Source organism: Emys orbicularis, chromosome 24 (assembly GCF_028017835.1).
Source record: "Emys orbicularis isolate rEmyOrb1 chromosome 24, rEmyOrb1.hap1, whole genome shotgun sequence".
Lineage (NCBI taxonomy): Eukaryota > Metazoa > Chordata > Testudines > Emydidae > Emys > Emys orbicularis.
This window is the reverse complement of record NC_088706.1, coordinates 9823746-9840228: the sequence shown is the minus strand read 5'-3', so window position 1 is coordinate 9840228 and position 16483 is coordinate 9823746. Positions and strand designations below refer to the sequence as shown.

The window sequence follows — 16483 nt, the reverse complement described above, 5'->3', positions numbered from 1 at the left end:
TGACTGTGTGTCTGCACAGCCTCTGGCATAATGGGGCCTTGACCTTGGTTGGCATCGCAAGGTGTTACTGTAATATAAGATGATGTCCCCCAACCCAGCATCAATATTGCAAAAACACGCACCAGGATACGCATCAAACCCGGTACAGGCGTGTAAAAATATGCACAAACGGGCCAAAATTCATATGAAAAATGAAGGGAGGTTCAGGTTTTAGAATAAACTCTTCCAAAAGCTTAGAGGCCTATTCAGTCCTTCAGATGTTCCCACAAGACCACCCTGCTATCTAGGCTTTTTATAAGAGTGCCCATCACTATGGTGTCTGTCCAGCCTCACAGTTTTCCTTCTCACAACTAGCCCATGCTCTCTAAGAGGCTCTGGTTCCTGCTGCTTCCTGTCATCTTCTAAAACTAAGGACTGCTGGCTTGCTACGACCTTCTTCCACCTTCAGGGCTGGATGGCATCTCAGGGAGCATCTCATTCTTCTCGCTTCTCTTCTTTCTGCACTTCCGAAATTCCCTTCTCTCTCTCCCCCCTCCCTCCCTCGCACAAAAGCCTTGTCTCTTACTGGGACCCAGAGATAGGGTCCGGGAAAAGCACAGCAGTCAGTGACTGATGTCACAAAGACTTGGGCAGCTGCATGCAGCTAATGAGAAAGGAGGCATCAGCTGGGAGCCATCCAGCTGGACTATACAGTGAAAAAAGCTGCTGACAGTCGCTCTAAGGGAAGGGACTGGGAGACAATAACCCGCCTCATCCTGTCGTTGTTATTGCCTTAGAAGGCTTCAGCATGTCTCACTGATGCCATCAAAGAAGATGAGCAGAGCTGAGTTCTCCTACTGTTCCCCAACGAGTCCTCTGACGCCAACGGCTGCGATTAGATAGGAACTAGGTCAGGACATTGAGAGCCCACCAGCAGCTGCCAGCATGTGGTCTCTGCTGCCAACTCCTCTCTGCCTGATCACTGTATTCCTGCTCTTAGAGGCGCCCATGGCTGAAGTCTTTGTTTACGTGGTCTACAAGCAGAATTCCACCTGCATAGATTTTAGAGCGTTGTCGGCATGCCTGGGGCCTCCGGTCCCAAGAGAGGGCCTGAGGGGTTATCTGATTGAGGCGGCACCTGCAAACGCCTGTCACCCTATCGGAGGTCCACCAGCAGGCGGCAATTCCTCGGCAGCCTTCATCGCGCTCATAAGTAGGTATGACTGCCCGCTGGGGGTTAAGATCCTTCATGCTCAGCAAGCTGGCTATCAAGCGGCTATTGTCCACAACGTGAACTCAGAGACACTGGTGACAATGGTGACTAATGTTGAAAAAATCAGGCAGAAGATTGGAATTCCTTCTGTCTTTACTGGGGAATCAGCCTCCAAGAAGCTAAGAAGGGTTATGGGCTCTGAAAAAGGCATTCATGTCACTCTAGTGGTACCTGAACATTATCATAATCCCTGCTGGAACAATGCAAAGTTCTCCATCGGGGACACTGCTAGGCACTACTGGGATCTCCAGTTTGGATATTGCTCCAAACGCGTGATTTCTCTTTTCATCCGGGAGTTTGGCATGGCAATCGGCATGATCGTGTGCACCCTGCTGGTTGTGGGCTGCATGAGATGGTGCAGGAAGAGCCAGAAGATAACCGTGAGCACGTTCAAAACAGGAGACAAGTATGTTACATGTGTGATCTGCATGGCCGAGTATGAAGAAGGAGACCAGCTGAAGATCCTCCCTTGTTCTCATGTCTATCATGGCACGTGCATAGACTCGTGGCTTCGCATCCAGCCCCAATGTAAGACCTGTCCAATTTGCAAACAGCAAGTGACTGTTGCCAGATAGACCTTTGACATGGACAGGCATCGAAATGTCCCTCTGCAAGTGTAAAACATTTTAGATGAGGGAAAATAAAATGAGTTTGAGATCACAGCTGCTGGAAGTCTCTGGTGTACACACACACATACACACACACACACACAGATCACTAACATTTCCTTTAGCTTTCTCCAGGAGGAAAATATAGACAGTGAAACCTGTTTTACGCAGAGCCCATGGGACCAGTAACAATCAGTTGCCTAGTACAGGTGAGTCTTTAATTAACTACAGAGCTAACAAAACCATATTGGACCACTGGGGATACTTTAAAGGAGACAGTTCAGCAAGGAGTTGACCACTGAAGGTGCAGCTCTGTAGGGATCGAGTGCCAGAGACTCTGAGCATTCACAGCGCCAGCTGGATTCAGTGGGAGACGGAGAACCTCTGGATATCAGGCTCATGTAGCCAGGTATTCCAAAGAGCTCAAAGCCAGAATTTCAAGTACTCCGTTCCCACAGCTGAGCCAAAGCCACTGTCAGCCCTATGCTTTCAAAATTCATGTGTCAGAACACTCCCCAAAGTCCTGAGATTGGCTTACAGATCATAAGATATTTCTGAATAATAAACTTTTGGGATCTTCTTATTCGCCTTCCAGTTTCTGACACTGGAGTCACATTTTAAATCTTCCTCTGCCCTGGGCTAGACATTTAAATGAAAGCTGAGATTCTCTTTCAATCCCTTGACTCCAGCAGTTGGAGCTTTGAGGTAAACAACAAATATTGCGAGACTGGCAATAAAATCATGAAAACAACAAGGAGTCTGGTGGCACCTTAAAGACTAACAGATTTATTTGGGCATAAGCTTTCGTGGGTAAAAACCTCACTTCTTCGGATGCACCCGAAGAAGTGAGGTTTTTACCCACGAAAGCTTATGCCCAAATAAATCTGTTAGTCTTTAAGGTGCCACCAGACTCCTTGTTGTTTTTGTAGATACAGACTAACACGGCTACCCCCTGATACTTGACACCATGCAAGGCAATAAAATCATGAGAATTGGCAACACTGCCAGATCTTTTGGTGGCCAGCAGCTCCCACTGTGACCCTTGAGACCAGAATTTCAGAAGAACTCAGTCAACACTCAGCACGAATCCAGTGTTCTGCGCACTCAGAAAATCTGACCACTTGTTTTGGTGACTTACATGGAACCTACGTGCTTTTGCCAATCTGGCCAAGAGCGTATCGTTGGTTTCGCTCTGCGTGGATGGACAGATGGATGTAATTTCAAGTTCTGCTGGTTTTATTTTGAATGATGATTTACTTATTTAGATTATTTATTTCCATTATCTAATGACAAAAAGCTCTGGCCTTGTAGCTTTAGGTGCTTTGACATCCACTAGATGATCACACTCGTAGAAAGGAAAAGGTGGGGCTTTTTGTTTTTAAAGCAGAAAGCAAGTTCAGTCAACCAACCTGGGCTGATATCTCCCCTCCCACATGGGAGAGGATGATCCTAATAGATCATTCCTACTGTGCAGTGTTCTCCAGGCATCATGTTCTTACCCAAGGTGAAGGATTTCAGTTTGCAGTGGGAAGACTGCCAAGAGAAGGGGCATTTATCCCTCGGAAGGATGTGAGCAACAACCCTTGAGTGCAGCAGGAGATACTGATAACTTACAAGAGATTGGACTGGGACAGAACTGGGTCCAAGAAAGATGGAGGAGTGGTGGACAGGAGAGAACTAGGGAAGAGAGGAAGAGAGAAGGGTGCAAGGCATGTTGGCAGTGATGTTACAGGGACCTAGTCCTGGGGAAGTGCAGCAGTCATTGGGTGAGGTCACAAAGCCCTGGGGAGGTGGGGAGGAAAGGTTGCCTAGCAGCTGGAGACAAGGAGCGAGAGAGAGAGAGAGAGAGGGTGGAGCCCGGGGAAGCAGCAGCCCAGCATGGTGAACTGAAGGAAGCCTTTTGCAGAAGCTTCCAGGGAAGAGGCGGGGTATAGTTACCATCCTGCTGCTGCTGCTGTTGTCTTCTGCAAAGACTCCAGGAATGTTAGGTTGATACCATTCAGACAGGCTGATAAGTGTGTGTTTGCCTCCTAAGATCCTTCACAGTTACGCCTTTCCTCTTTGCCCACTTGCACAGAGAGAGACCCATCAGCGTTCAGCATGAGGCCCCCGCTCCCTCTCCCTCTCCGTGCGGTCGCCGTGCTCCTGCTCGTGGACGTTGCTGTCGCGGAGGCCTTTGGGCATGTGGTTTACGACCACGGCTCCACCTGCGTAGGTTACAACGCACTGCCTGCATGCTTTGGACCGCCCCTCCCGAGTGAAGGGCTGATGGGGTACTTGATCGAGGCCATGCCTGCAAACGCCTGTGAGCCTATAGAAGGCCCGCCAGCATCCTCCAACTCCTCTGAGGCTTTCATCGCACTCATCCGTCGGTCTGACTGCCCCTTTGGGGTCAAGGTCCTTCACGCACAGCAAGCCGGGTACCAAGCCGCCGTCGTGCACAACGTGAATGCAGAGCATCTGGTGAACATGGTAACTGACGACAAAGAAATCAGGCAGCAGATTGCGATCCAGTCTGTCTTCACAGGGGAATCGGCCTACATGCATCTGAGAAGGGCTTCACGTTATGAAAAAGGGGCTTATGTCACCCTGGTGGCACCCAAACATCCTCATAACCCTTGCCAGGATGCTACTACGCCTTCCATGTGGGCTACTGCTAAACAGCACTGGCCACGCATGCTTAAATATGCCGCATACCACGTCATTCCTTACATCCTCCAGGAGTTTGGGTTCATGATCAACGTGATCATTTGCACCATCCCGCTTGTGGTCTGCGCACGATGGTGCACGAAGGGCCGGAAGATAACCATGTGCACCTTCAAAAGGGGAGACCAGTACGAGATGTGTGTGATCTGCATAGCCGAGTACGAAGAAGGAGACCAGCTAAAGATCCTCCCTTGTTCTCACGCCTATCACTGCGCGTGTATCGACACCTGGCTTCACACCCAGCCCAGGAATAAAACCTGCCCCTTTTGCAAACAGCAGGTGACTGCTGAAGCTCAGGATGTCAGTCTACACGGAGGGAGGAACCCACAGGAGCAAGTGGGGGGAGAGGAGGACCACGCGGAGGATGGGGAAGACGAAGATGGTCATGACGATGAGTATATTGAGGGAGAGGAAGAAGACGACCAAAGTGTGGACACTGAGGAAGGGTATGATGAGCTGGAGAATGACCCTCATTGAGTACTAGAATCAAACCAAACCAATATCAGTCCAAGCCACACGACCCCCAGCTTTTGTCCATCACTAGCTCCAGCCTGTCTATTGGGAAGCGTTTAGCTCCGTTCAGTTTTGGCTCCTTTCTCTCACTCCCCACAATAAAAGGCATAAAATGTCTGCTGCAAATGTAACTCTCCTTAGGCTCGTGGAAATTAAATGCATTTGATATCATTGAGTTCCTGGGAATTTCTGGTCCCCATCCACTCACATTTCCTATTGCTTTTGTCTAGATGGAATATAGATACACAAATACATGCAGTGAATCTTAGTTTAAGGAATTGCATTGTGGCAGTGCATAGAGGCCCTGACTGAGACTGGAGTCCCATTTTGCGGGATGCTATGTAGACATAGCGAGTCATCGCCTGTCATGACAAGCTCCAACCTAAAGAGAACAACAGGGAAACAGAACCTGACTGTTGACTGAAGTGACTGACCCAGATCAGAGGGAGAACTGGGACTAGAATGTAGCTCTCCTAGTTTCCAGGCCAGCGCTCTGTCCCCTGAACCTCGCTGCCTCACCTGAGCTACCCTTTGGCAGCAACTCAAGAGCCCGGTAACAATTCCTTGCAGAGTACAGGTTAGTCTGTAGCGACAGGTGCAGCCGAACTGTTCAGGGGTACTCTGAGGATACTTTAAAACGGTCCCTTAAGACAAGGGGTGGTGACGACTGAAGGTCCAAATCATTCAAGTAGGATTCACTCCATGCAGGTGGGCAGAGAGAAAAGATACGAACGATTTTCAAGGGCTGCATAATCGGCTGCATTTTGAAGGCTGGCTGATCCCTCCATGCATTCAGCAGAGGCAGACATGACAGGTACATGTAAGCGCCTGCTCTCCAGGGTTTTCCGGGTCATTTTCCAAGCATTTCTAAACACTGTAAGAAGGGCAGGATTTATGTACTAACATGCCCCAAATCAGATATTCATGTCCTCTCTCTCTATTGGTTACAGGAAGAGCGATTTGTTCATTTTGGAGAGCCTCTGAGTGCATCTCCAGTTCAGGTTGAAAACACTGAGCCAGAGCCGCAGACCAGCAAAGGATTCAGCCCACAGTCAATTAACGCCCTATGACCAGCTACACTAGCCGGTCATGTAGATACACTCTCCTGATCATCATCAGCCTGATCAACAGGCACTGTTACACCACTACCAGAGCCCAGCGCTCTTCGCTGGATGTGAATATCCCGCTACCAATTGTCAGCATTCAAGTCATTGGGCTGTCGGCAGATCTCAACCATCAGGGTCACACAGATGAAGGAAGGTCTATGGCCAACATTTTCCAAAGAGGCTAGTGACTTTGGGTACCTCTGGTTCTGGGTGTCTATTTTGAGACAACTAAAAAGGGCTTGATTTTCAGAACACGCTGTCTGAAAATTAAGCCCCTGTCCCATGTCTCAAGTTTGGCACCCAAAATCACTAGGGACTTTGTAAGATTTTGGCAGGGGTTCAAAGCTAGCCAGAGCCTAGACCCTGTAGCACTGTATAGATACAAGCCAATAGGGGAGGGATAGCTCAGTGGTTTGAGCATTGACCTGTTAAACCCAGGGTTGTGAGCTCAATCCTTAAGAGGGCCATTTAGGGATCTGGGGCAAAAATCTATCTGGGGATTGGTCCTGCTTTGAGCAGGGGGTTGGACTAGATGACCTCCTGAGGTCCCTTCCAACCTTGATATTCTAACATCTTGAATTACACCCAAAAGTAACCAGGGAGCTAGTGCGACCTACAAAGCGCAGGTGCAACATGCTATGGAAAGGAAACTCCACTAAGAAAATATCCTGCTGTTTTCTACATTGTTTGAAGCTTCAGGGTATCGCAAGGTATGACACATTGCAGTAATCAAGCAATGAGCTGAGCAATGCATGGATAAATGCAGTGAGGTGTATAAGCCAAGTGGAAAAGTCATAACTAGAGCTAAACAAAATTTGGAATTTCCATCCCACAGAAAATTCCCACATTTGTTTTCATCCAAATAGGATGAAATGTTGAAATGCTGAATATTATCATGGAATGGAAGTTCTGAAAACACTGAAAGGTTTCGTTTCAACATTTTCATTTGAAGGGAAACATTCTGACATTCCTGAAACGGAAATGTTTTATTTCGGGGTATTGAACTGACCCAAAATGCTTCAAGAGAGGCAGGATCTGGACATGAAAGGAAGAGATGGGTTCTCCACTCTGCTTACCATTATCAAAGACTATCACACTATAACTCTAAAGCGTCTGCCACAGATGCCTTGACCTCCTGCACTGTAGCTGTCTGATCTGCCACCCTCCATCAAACATTAATAACTGTCTGCAGAGCCAGGTTGGCTTATTGCTGGGATGAGACGTGCTCCTATTTGCCACAGGTTGATTATTAGTAACTTCTCTAGAGATTGCTTTATCCAAGTTACAACCTGTGTGGAGGATAAACCGTAGAGCGTCTGCATAAGGAAATGCACCAGAGAAAAATATGGAGATGCTAGATCCTCAGCTCGAGTAAATCGGTGAAAATCCATTGACTTCAATAGAGCTGCGCAGATTTACCCTGGCTCAGGATCTGGCCAGTGTGACACTGAAACCAAGTTCAATTCATGTTCTGGTTTAATCATCGGTTAGGAGCAAAGTTGGGGAGAGCATGGTTAGAGGAGGGGCTGGAAAAGGAGGGGCAAGGCTCATGTGGAGAGTACAGAGAGGCAGGCAGCTATATTACAGCAGCTTCTGGAAGTGCTCTCCCCTCTTTTCCTTGAAGTCCATGCAATCTGCTGTCTTGGTATAATTGCTGTTAATTTAAATGTCAGCAAGCCACCCAGGGGAGTCATCAGTTTTAAGAGGGAGCAGAACAATTACCAGGAAGGAGTCCCCATTTCACCACTTGAACTGAGATCCAAAGTAGAGGCAAGCAAGAAACCATGTTTACCTCTACATTTAACTGACTTCGAACACCTTCCATACCAAAAAGGCCACAACAACCTGAAAATATTTGAGACAAGGGCCCAGCGTAGAAGCAGAATTACAGAGGTGTTCTGGATCCAACCAGGAACAGTAGTAGGGTGACCAGATGTCCCGATTTTATATTCCCAAGCCGAAAGAGATTGGAAGGGGATCAGTTCCAAAAGATCCAGTCAGAGACAGAATCTTGCTAAGTGAGATATAGATGGGATCCAGTCAGAAGGCTCTACAATATTTTTAACTGCCTGTCAAAGAGCCCTCTTGCCCCCTTTAGCATATTCCCTGCTCCCATAAAGCCAGGGCCGGCTCCAGCAATTCTGCCGCCCCAAGCAAAAAAAAAAAAAAAAAAAAAGCCGCGATTGCGATCGGCGGCGGCAATTGGAAAAAAAAAAAAAAAAAAGCTGCGATCGGCGGCGGCAGTTCAGTGGCAGGACCCTCGCTCCTAGAGGGAGTGAGGGACCTGCCGCCCCCGAATTGCCGCAGGTGCCGCCCCTCTCCCTTGGCCGCCCCAAGCACCTGCTTGTTAAGCTGGTGCCTGGAGCCGGCCCTGCATAAAGCACAGAACCAAAGAATGATTTATAGATCTTATTGGTGAGAGCTTTATTTTTGTCGTTTTTCTCATGCATTTCTCATGCAGGGCTTGTGCGTGTGTGTGTGTATAGTTTATTATATTGCTAGGAGTTTTACCAGACGCACGGAGGAAAATGCTGATGACCTGACCCAGTGCAGAGAACTATCACACTTAGACAACCAGCAAAATGTCAGCACTATAGATCACTGGGAGCAATTCAGGCTACACACAGGGTAATCAGCCACCTAAGTGCAACCTATCAGTAAGGATGAAACTCATCCCTGTGCAAAGAGCCAGCACTAAGAAAGGAACTACTCTGAGGGTTTAAGTGGGACATAAGTGATGGATAAGTCTTGTGATGGCTGATGCACAGGAGTAAATTTCAGCCTTGAAGACTGACATATAATATCTACTATAGTTATAGGGGATGTGCCAAATGCCCCACTGGCAGAACTCGAGTGACTTCAGTGGAATTATACCAGCCGAGAATTTCGCCTTGCATCCCTAATAACCATCTGGAGGAGGAGGGATGGGGAAGGAGAGAATCAACTTGGGTTGAGAACCAGCAACCCCTATTCTTCACAAAGGCTGTATGGAGCTTGGAGTCCCGCCTGCAATATGGGGATTTTACCTACATTCGGGGCCACCCAGAGGATTCAGGGGGCCTGGGGCAAAGCAATTTCGGGGGCCCCTTCCATAAAAAAAAGTTGCAATACTATAGAATACTATATTCTCATGTGGGCCCCCGCGGGGCCAGGGGCCTGGGGCAAATTGCCCCACTTGCCCGCCCCCGGGGGGCCCTGCCTACATTCCCATCCATCATTGTGCAGGGTGGGTTTTAGCTCCTGGAGCCCAATCCTGTGCCCGATGACTTCAATGAGAGTAGGACCAATGTGATTTCTTCCATGGAAGCAATCCATCTCCACTGGTGATTGGACCCTTCTGATTGGATCCTTTCTTCACCCTTCCTGCTCACTGATATTAGACATGGTCAGAAAACAGAATTTCCATCCCAGGAAACTTTTTGAGATTTCAACCTTTTTTTGGTCCTGAATCAAGATGGAAAGCCAAAAATTTTGACTTTTTTGGCAAAACAAAATTCCAAAAATAATTTAGGTTAGGGTCAATTAAAACAGTTAATTTGGCTAAATTTGAAACATTTCATTTTGATTTCAACCCTTTATTTATTTATAAATGAAATAGAGAAAATTTCAAAGCAAAAAAAAAATCAAAACTTTTGTTTTGAAAACTTCAAAAACAAGACAGTTTGACATTTTTGAAGCTTTTTTCCATTTTTTTCCTAAATGAAATGTTGTCAAAATCAACACAATTTCTCCAAAAAAAAAAAAAAAAAAAAAAAAAAAACCCAGACAGTTTTGTCAAAATGGCATTTTCCAACCAGCTCTATTGGTTATATGCGGAGAGGTGAAATTAAAAGGATAGACCTTGGAAACTGGAGCAGAATTTAACTACTTGGGAAATGATGCTCGATCAATCCTCAGGACCCCTCCCTACTCTCCAGAGAGTCTCTCTCTTCCTTGTGACTGATATGCATTCTCCAAGCATCACCAATCTGAGTCACAATTAAGTCCAATGTGACCTCCCTTCAGACAAGCTTACACCTGCATAGGCAGATTGGGAAGGCAACCCTCTGCCCTGCATACTTTGTACTAACAAAAGAGGTCAGTGCGAACCAATCCAGCTTTACCTTCTGGATGCAGTCACCAAGTCCCTGGGTCATGATTGGGTTTGGGGCCAGGCATTGCTAGCACTGACAACTCTGATTTCATTGTACTGAGCAGGGTTTCTTTATTGGGAGTGCAGGGGCAAGAGAAGGGGAGACTTAGATAATTTCACTAACAAAACCCCTGGTTGTCACCCGGACACTTTGTATGTATGGAAACATACATCTTGTGTTTTCCCTGTTCTCCCTCCGGCTTATCTCCCGTTCCATCTCTTTCCCCCCATCAAGACTCCAGTTCTTTTTCTTTTTTCCCTTCTCCCCCAACTCTGTTCCTGATTTTCCAGAGCCCATTCTTCCACTGTTGAAATTTTTACTGTGAGTCGATCCATGCCCCTTTCACCTTTCCTCTCTTTCTCTGCCTCCAAATCCCCTTCTTTCTGACCCACACCCACTCCTCTGCCTCGTTACACGCTGCACCACTTCTCTTGCTCTGCTCTCAGAGAAGTTTTTATGCACTGTGACAAATCAAGTTACACCAAGGTGTCTTTGCACTCATGAATGTGTGGTACAGCTAAGCCGTGGATATAGTTCTCTGGGGTAATCTGGAAAGTACAAGTTGTTATTACTCACTACAGTAGAACAATCAACACAGTTTCTGTAATGCAGTAAGATGGATTGAAGCTGCTTAAGAACACAGGGAAATGGAATCGGTGCTTTGAAAAAAAAAAAAGAGTTTGGCTCACAAAATCCGCTTCTCATAGCTCATGTGTGGTCCTAGATGTCACGCTCTGATGTGCTCCAGGGCATTTGCTCATAGCTGGCAGCAGGGTTAGTCCTGCTGCGTGATGCCAAGTCCACTCTATGGGCCAAGTCCTGCTTTCATTTATATGGGTGTAAATCCAGAGTCACTCCACTCAAGTCCAGGGGCTGTCCATAAATTAAGTAACACATGTTTGGGTGATTTTCAAGACCCACTCTCCCCGTGAAACACTTTGTAACACTAAAAAAAACCATGGAAAATTAAGGCCCCTGATGCACTTTGTCATTTATGGACAGCCAAAGTTATTTTGGGTTTATGCCAGTGTAACTTGGAGCAGGATTTGGCTATACAATTGCAGCTATAAATCCTATTGACCACTTTTCTCCACCCTCTCTGGATAGAACCTTCCTCTTACTTTGTGTCTTACCTTTGCGCTGGAACTGCCTGCTGTTCCGTACTCTGGAGTCACATATATATTCTGAAAACCAACATCCAAGTATTCCAGTTCTCTTTGCAATGGTGAGCTGAGCCAAAAGCAAATCTAAGTAGCTTTGAACTACTTATTCTCAATCAGTTCACTACAAGGACTGATTTTACACCCACCGTAAAAGATGACGATTAGTTACTAAGCCACCTCCTCCCATCCCCTCTCCCATGCTAGCCCTGAGCACCTCTCAAATCTTTTTTCATGAATTTATCCTCACAACACCCTGTGAGGTAGCTTTCTATTCCTGACTCCTGTTCCTCCCTTATCCTGCTGCACAATCCCAAACAAGTCATGTGCCTCTGTTTCCCCTCCTACTCTTTCCTATTTAGATTGCAAACTTTTCAGGGTAGGGACTGTTTCTCTTGTATGTACGGCACCTGTTGGGATGGTGCCGTACTGAATGAATGGTATGAGCATAACTTGACATGACTTAAACATGCAGAGGATCCTGGGAACAGGGTCCCTTAAAGCGGAAGCAGATTTGATAAAGGACGGGCAAAGCCTGCGTGTGAGATTGATATTGAACCTATTGGTTGGCAAATATGGGCCTCTGCAAAAGTAAATATCACATGCATAAAGTTCCAGCATGGACCTGGTTATAGTGACCTTACAGCAAGGACACCACGCAGAGAGCCAGAGTGAATGATTGATGAGTGAGTCAACGTGGAGTGGTCTTTGTTCAGTACCCCCACTCCCCCAGCCCCTTTTAAAATTAATAACCACACGCCCACTGGGTATGCTTTTGAGACATGTGACTCCTTTGAGGAAAAAGAGGATAAGAATCAAGCAAAGTAAGTTACTGTCAGAGAGAGAGATGAGGAGAAAAGGGAGAGGGGATTCCTTAATTGACACTTGAAGAAGTTGCTGGACAGAGTAGCCAAAACTCTGCTCCGTGGGGTCGAGTAGGACTGTGACCAGAGGGGTTTCCAGGCAGCGAAGGCCTGGCCTCGAGGGAACCCGAGACAGACCAGAGAGCTGAGGAGAGCAGACCTGGACAGAAAAAGCCGTCCATAGAATTGGTAACCACCTTCTCAGTTTGCCAAGCAGGAACTGTGTGAGGCTAGCGCAGGGCCTGTTTGTGTATGTTTGTGAAAGGGAGGCTCGCTAAGAGGAATGTATAGCTCTTAATGTATACTTCTTAAACGCCTAACATAGGCGTGATGTGCTTAATGGAACCCTTTACTGCTTGTGTAATTCCTTCTCGAATCAACTGCAGTGTATGCAAGATCATTACTGTGGCCCTTTTGCACTGGTACGACAGTCATCTGCCCCACTGAGAGCCATTAAAGATCCATTTCAGGGGTAGTAGCCCCCTGGTGCCAAAAGCACCTAACACAATGGGCCCTGATCTTGGTTGGAGCCCTGTAGGTGCTACGGTGATAAAAATAACCAATAGTCACAAGTCATCCCCTATGATTTGCCTTGGAACTGGGTAAGTGGCACAATCATAAGAAACGCAGTCTTTCCAAGCCCACAGGTCCTGCTTAAATGGAGCAGGGTACTACCTCTGGCTTTCTGCAGCACAAAATGAGGTGGGATCTGCATTCCTGAGCGGATGGGGATGACCCAACCAATTCCCCCTATTCCTGCTGCAGGGGATTCCCACTAGAAATGCCTCAAGCCCTGTCAAACAATGTAAACCTGTAATTAGAGACTTGCAAACAGGATGGGAGGAAGAAATATGGTGCGAGGGCTGGGGTGGACGTGAGAAAGAGAGAGAGAGACTGGACGAGGCAGTGAAGCAGTGATGTCACCCAGGCCGGGCGAGAAGTCTATTCTACAGCACTAAGCCATGATAGGTACATGTCATGCTGCAATATCACCCATGCCACAGTTATGGTGTGGAGGATGAGGCCAGCGAAGAAAAGCTGTTTGCAACGGGAAGAAAAGCTACCATTCATACAAGCCATTTCTGGCAGAGCTTCAGTGATGGGTTTGATAATTTATATGCCTCTCCTCAGGAAAAGCCTGGAAACCAGACAAGGGTGTTGGAGCGGGGCCGGGCAATGGGGCGGAGGGAGAGAGAGGGGAACCAGGGGCAGATAGGGAGCAGAGGACTAAGGAAAGAGCCAGAGAGGTGACAGGGCAAAGTGGGACCAAAGGAAAAGCCAGGTAAGGGGCAGCCCCTAAGTAAGAGACAGTGCAGGAGAGAGGGCCAAGGGGTGAGCCATGGAGAGAGATACAGAAACCAAGGTGGGGTGGAACCAAGAACGGGAAAGAGGAAGTTAGTGGGGGAGAGAGGGAAGCTCGGGAGGGGAAGAGAACAGAGGGAGGCAGAGAACGGAAGGATGAGGGAGGCAAGAGGGGATAGCAGGCGCAGAGGGCAAAGGTGGAGGTGATTCCAGCCAGCCAAGGAGAAGAGTCATCAGGGAGAGAGAAAGGAGAAATAAATGTCCGCAGCTGCAGGACAGCTGCACAGTGAGGTCATAAGGACCTGGGGAGAAGGTTCTGGAAGGTTGCTTGGCAGCTGGAAGCAGAAGCTAAGGATCAGTTGGGAGCAAACAGACCAGCTTGACAAGCGAAGGAAGCTGCAACCAGAAGCTTGAAGGCTTGGGTATAACCCAACACCCACTACATCTTGTCAAGTCCTGCTGCTATCACTGCCTGGCAGGAAGGCTCCAGTCTGTTCTGACACATGGAAGATCCAGTAGTCACCTTCAGTCCACTGTTTCCCATAAAGGCCTCCGAAGCCAGAGCTTTCTCTTAGACAAGACCCAGGCCAGCACCGGTGCAGAGAGTTCTCCACTAGCTGCCAGCATGCGGCCACTGCCCCAGTCTCCTTTTCGCATGGCCACTGTATTCCTGCTCTTCCTGGTGCCCAACGGCAAAGCCTTTATCCGGGCAATTTACAACCGTAACTCCACCAGCCAAGATTTCAGTGCCCTCCCTGCACTCTTTGGGCCTCTGCTCCCCGGCAAGGGACTGACAGGTTATCTGATCGAGGCGATGCCTGCAAACGCCTGTCACCCTATCGAAAGCCCGCCGGCGCCCCACAACTCCTCCGCAGCCTTCATCGTGCTCATCCGTAGCTACGACTGCACTTTCGGTGCCAAGGTCCAACACGCTCAGCAAGCCGGATACCGAGCCGCCATCGTGCACAACGTGAACTCACAAGCCCTTGTGGATATGGCGATTGGCATGGAAGAGATTCAGCAGTGGATCGAGATACTTTCTGTCTTCACTGGGGAAGCAACCTCCAAGCTCTTGAGAAAGGTTTGCCGCTCTGATGAAGGAGCTCACGTCATCCTGGTCCCTGAATGCTATCACTTCGCCTGGGAGGAGGATGCTGGGAACTCCTGCCCGCGTGCTTGCAGGTGCCGGCTCCAGCTGCTGGGACACTGCTCCCATGTCCCAATTCTTCCAGTCTGCAGGGCAATTAGCTTCCTGGTTGCCATAGTGACAGGCATCCTGCTCATTGTGAAAGACACAATAGGGTACCACATCTGGAGGAAGAGGAGAAACCCACTAAGAGAGGAGCAGGGGAAGGAATCCTCCACCAGCACGTTTAAGAGAGGCGCCATGTACACCGAATGTGCCATCTGCCTGGAGATGTATGAAAAGGGAGACATGCTGAAGATCCTATCTTGCTCCCATGCCTATCATGGCAAATGCATAGACCTGTGGCTCTTAACCCAGACCAGGAATAAGACCTGCCCTCTCTGCATGCAGAGGGTGACGGTGGCAGCAGAAAGCCCTGACTTGGACATAGAGGGATGTATAGAGGAGGAGAGGGATGAGGAAGATGGGCACAACAGGGAGGGGCAGTAATGGAGCCACTCCTGGGACGGCCAAACCAAAATCTGACTAACATAGTTGTGCCAAACCCAGACTCCCCCATACTCTTAGCTTCCCCTTCCATCCTCCCTGTCCATTCTACCTCTGGCCAAAGTTTATTGGGAATCATTTTAGCTCAGCATGGACCCAGAAAGACATGGAAAGGGAAGAGTAGAGGAGGCAGACAGTGATGAGCAGTGGAACACCAAATGCACGTTCTTTGCTCTGCTTATCTTGGGCAGCAGGTTGAATCCAAGCTGGTTTTAGGGAGGTGAGACTCTGCTGAAGTCAACTGGAGTCACACCAGGTCTAGCTACCAGAACATCCAGCAGTGGCCTGCAATATCCGCTGTCAAACCATGAGGAAGAGTGGCTTGAAGCCACCACCAGATCCTCTGCTTTTCCTCAAGTTCTCCCTAACAACTGTCTTTCCGCACATGCCTCATACTCTGCAGATGGTTTATTCCACACAGATTTTTCTGGGTAACGTCTAGCACCAGTTTGGGTTTGGTTACATGAGATCAGCTGGAAGATGTAAAAACTCATTAGGTTGGGGGGAAATAAAATGAATCAGAAATCAACCCATTCCTGTGAACATCTCTGTTTAGATGGCCCTCACCGTCTCCTACTGCAGCTCCTTAAATGGACCAAAAATCTACTAACAACAAACAACAAGGATGATAATAATAATAATAATTAATAATAATAATCAAAATGTTTATTATTAATATCACGTATGCTTTGCACTCTGATGGTAATAACAATTACAATTACTAGGGTGCTTTTCAACCATAGATCTCAAAGGACTTTACCTAGGAAGTTCAGTGTCATTATCCCCATTTTAGATGTGGGGAAACAGAGGCACAGAGACGGGAAGTGCATGCCCAAGGTTCCCTGTTTATCTGTCTCTCACTATGCTTCTTTCTCAATCATTCTTCCTTTTATTCCTCTGCTGACCCAAATTTTCTGCTCTTGTAAATCAGTGTGGCTCCATAGACTTTATTGGAGTTATCTTGGTTTCCACCATCTGAGAACCAGGATCTACGCATCTTTTGTATTTAACTTGTCTCTATCTCTGTCTACATACCACAAGCGTGGGGAAAAGCCAACCCAGTTGGCCTGACTGCCCTGATTAACTGGAGTCCTGCTTGATTTTGATACGTAGCTATGTTACCATCCTTCAACAGAACGTTTACATG

General features: G+C 47.7%; 3 protein-coding genes across 3 annotated transcripts; all 3 read left to right on the top strand.

The window, feature by feature from the left end:
- The first annotated feature begins 924 nt into the window (after window positions 1–924).
- On the top strand, window positions 925–1827 carry LOC135894326 (E3 ubiquitin-protein ligase RNF167-like). Its single transcript, XM_065422389.1, has one exon. It carries the CDS (start codon window positions 925–927, stop codon window positions 1825–1827), a length of 903 nt encoding a protein of 300 aa, XP_065278461.1.
- A 2133-nt stretch (window positions 1828–3960) lies between these two features.
- On the top strand, window positions 3961–5043 carry LOC135894277 (E3 ubiquitin-protein ligase RNF167-like). The gene has a single exon (XM_065422341.1). The coding sequence runs from the start codon at window positions 3961–3963 to the stop codon at window positions 5041–5043; it is 1083 nt and encodes a 360-aa protein (XP_065278413.1).
- Window positions 5044–14268: 9225 nt separating this feature from the next.
- LOC135894239 (E3 ubiquitin-protein ligase RNF167-like) lies at window positions 14269–15279 on the top strand. Its single transcript, XM_065422303.1, has one exon. The coding sequence runs from the start codon at window positions 14269–14271 to the stop codon at window positions 15277–15279; it is 1011 nt and encodes a 336-aa protein (XP_065278375.1).
- Window positions 15280–16483: the final 1204 nt, after the last annotated feature.